The sequence below is a fragment of the Penaeus monodon genome, chromosome 32 (genome assembly GCF_015228065.2).
Source record: "Penaeus monodon isolate SGIC_2016 chromosome 32, NSTDA_Pmon_1, whole genome shotgun sequence".
Classification (NCBI taxonomy): domain Eukaryota; kingdom Metazoa; phylum Arthropoda; class Malacostraca; order Decapoda; family Penaeidae; genus Penaeus; species Penaeus monodon.
In genome coordinates this window covers 18,137,518-18,139,660 of record NC_051417.1, presented here as the reverse complement: position 1 = coordinate 18,139,660, position 2,143 = coordinate 18,137,518, and the positions used below count along the sequence as shown (strand labels likewise).

Here is a 2,143-nt window from a genome sequence, read left to right as displayed (position 1 = left end):
TAATCTCTCAGTTTCTCAACTGTGCATCTGGCGCGTGACCTTGACAGTGACTATTCACTGAAAACTTGAACGAATTTGCCATCGTTCAATTTTTTATTAGTTTCCCAAAATCTTGAACTTACCCACTGAGGCCACTTTCTTCTCAAACATTAATTAGTTATTTAATGTCATCAAAATTACACAAATGTTATCACATTTCATAAAACTAATAGCTAGATCTTCCATAATATCCTAACAGAGATACAATTACAAAATAAGCGAAACAAGCTACAATATTATAGTACCTGATTAATTCAGTGCAACATAATGCAGAGTTGGAGCCGCGATGATCTCTCATCTTGATCTTCCAGTGCCTGTATCTATGCAGTCTGCCGGCCTCCTCTCTGCTCTCTTTTTCCCCAGGATCTTGACAAGAGCTCATTGGGAACTTGGGGCTCGCTGCTCTATCCCAGCTTCCTATGTTTTTTTTCTTTCTTTCTCTCCTGACGACACTGCCTCTACAGTGACGAAACTTGGGTGGGGCGGGAATGGTACGTACCTTGCTTGGCCTGTAATTTTGGGGCGCCATTTTTGGGGTTAAAAAAATCAAAATAATCACTGCCTAATATTCTCGTGTGCTCCTTCTTTGGAGTATATGGGAGTTCCTTTGGAAATTTATCGATATTTTTAGTTATTTGTATCCATCGCAAGTCTACAACACAATTTTTCAAAGGGCACCGTTTTTTTTTTTTATTTGTCCTTGAGGCAACCAAGCCTAAGTATACAGCTGTACATCGGTCGATATGTTTTGAGAAGGATTTATTCCTCGAAGTTCTTGATCAGAGATCTTAATGCTTGATAGGCGACGTGCTGTACCATGCCCAAGAATGGCTCCATAGCAACAGCGTCCCTAGTAACCACGCGCTTCCTAATACAAACCCTGCAATCACTCACTGCAGCCATATTAAAAATACTGTTCCTATCTGCTTGCACATTCTGCCAAAGTCTGATGTCATTTTCAGGATGCTAGCCACTGAATGTTTCCTAAAATAGCCGGTTTGCTCACGGTATAGAGCATAACAAGTCTCGCACTGTGCACGTGACACGCAGGTGCGCCCTACACGGTCACCGGGTGCTTCCAAAAAACCTTGATCGTTTCTATGGTGTAAACTAAGAGGAGTTTCTTTTCTTACACGATAGTACTCAAATGTACGTGTTATCTCAATCAAAAATATCTTTACTTAAACGAGTGTTAGTGGAGATACATATGTTTAGTATTAAAGATCGACTGAAAAAACAGTCAGCGACGATAGTATTTTCGTACGCATTATCATGACAGTTGCACGTTAGGGAATTTTATGTAGATTATATCGAGTTGAAATAAGCATCCTCTGGCGACGCCCATTAATCGCGTTTGCATCGTCGGGCATAATCAGAGTAAACCCCAATTGCACTGGAATAAGGAACGCAGACACGAATTCCACACAAGTGGCTTGCAAAAAGAGCGCACAGTTACCACGGAGGCCGAGGCTGCGGAACGGGTGAGCTGCACGTCGGCTGGTGTGTCCTCCCGACCCTCCTGCCTGTCCACAACCTCTAATTCCGAAGGTTCTGGAGGATCTGCTGGACGCTTTCTCCTTTCCGGAAAGTGCACAGACCCTCAGGCGTCCCAAGGGCAAGGCCAGGTCACGTGACAAAGTGCAGGAGGATCTCGAGGGCAAGTTAAGGGTCGCCGGAGGTTAGGAGAGGTTGAAAGGTTACATAATATTCACACGTTTGAGAGAAGTTTCCACATAATCCATCCGTCTTGAAGACATCCCAAGGTCAAGGAGAGGAGTGAAGGACGAGGCACAATGCAGGACATCGGCGATCCTATGAAAGTTGAAGTTCCTAAGATCAATGACTTGCTCGGCCTCGACCCCTACCTCAAGCCCTTCGAGAGGGAGATCAGGAGGAGGTGGGTTGGAAGTCTTCTATCTACGTCATTTTCCCATTTTGTCTTATTCTCTAGTATTATGTTTTATAAAGATTTTGCAGTATTCTGTTATTATTTGGTATTAACTTACGTGGTCAGCATTTGAGGGGGCTGGGTAGGCAAATGCCCCTAAAGTCTCTGATTGCCCACCTCATGGTCTGCCTCCCTGGCCACACCCTCAAGATTTTT

At 43.9% G+C, this 2,143-nt stretch overlaps 2 protein-coding genes across 3 annotated transcripts in view; one reads left to right on the top strand and one right to left on the bottom strand.

Moving 5' to 3' along the window:
- The window catches only part of LOC119593700 (nicotinamide phosphoribosyltransferase-like), a gene marked incomplete at its 3' end in the record, with an annotated part of 46,779 nt that extends 45,763 nt beyond the window's left edge, over positions 1-1,016 (bottom strand). Inside the window, 1 exon segment of the mRNA XM_037942661.1 lies at positions 285-1,016.
- A 374-nt stretch (positions 1,017-1,390) lies between these two features.
- LOC119593699 (1,4-alpha-glucan-branching enzyme-like) overlaps positions 1,391-2,143 on the top strand; it is a gene marked incomplete in the record, with an annotated part of 15,237 nt that continues 14,484 nt past the window's right edge. The window contains 1 exon segment of one of the 2 annotated variants that reach the window (XM_037942657.1): positions 1,391-1,936. In XM_037942657.1, the coding sequence (XP_037798585.1) occupies positions 1,833-1,936 (104 nt within the window). 2 annotated transcript variants of the gene reach the window in all.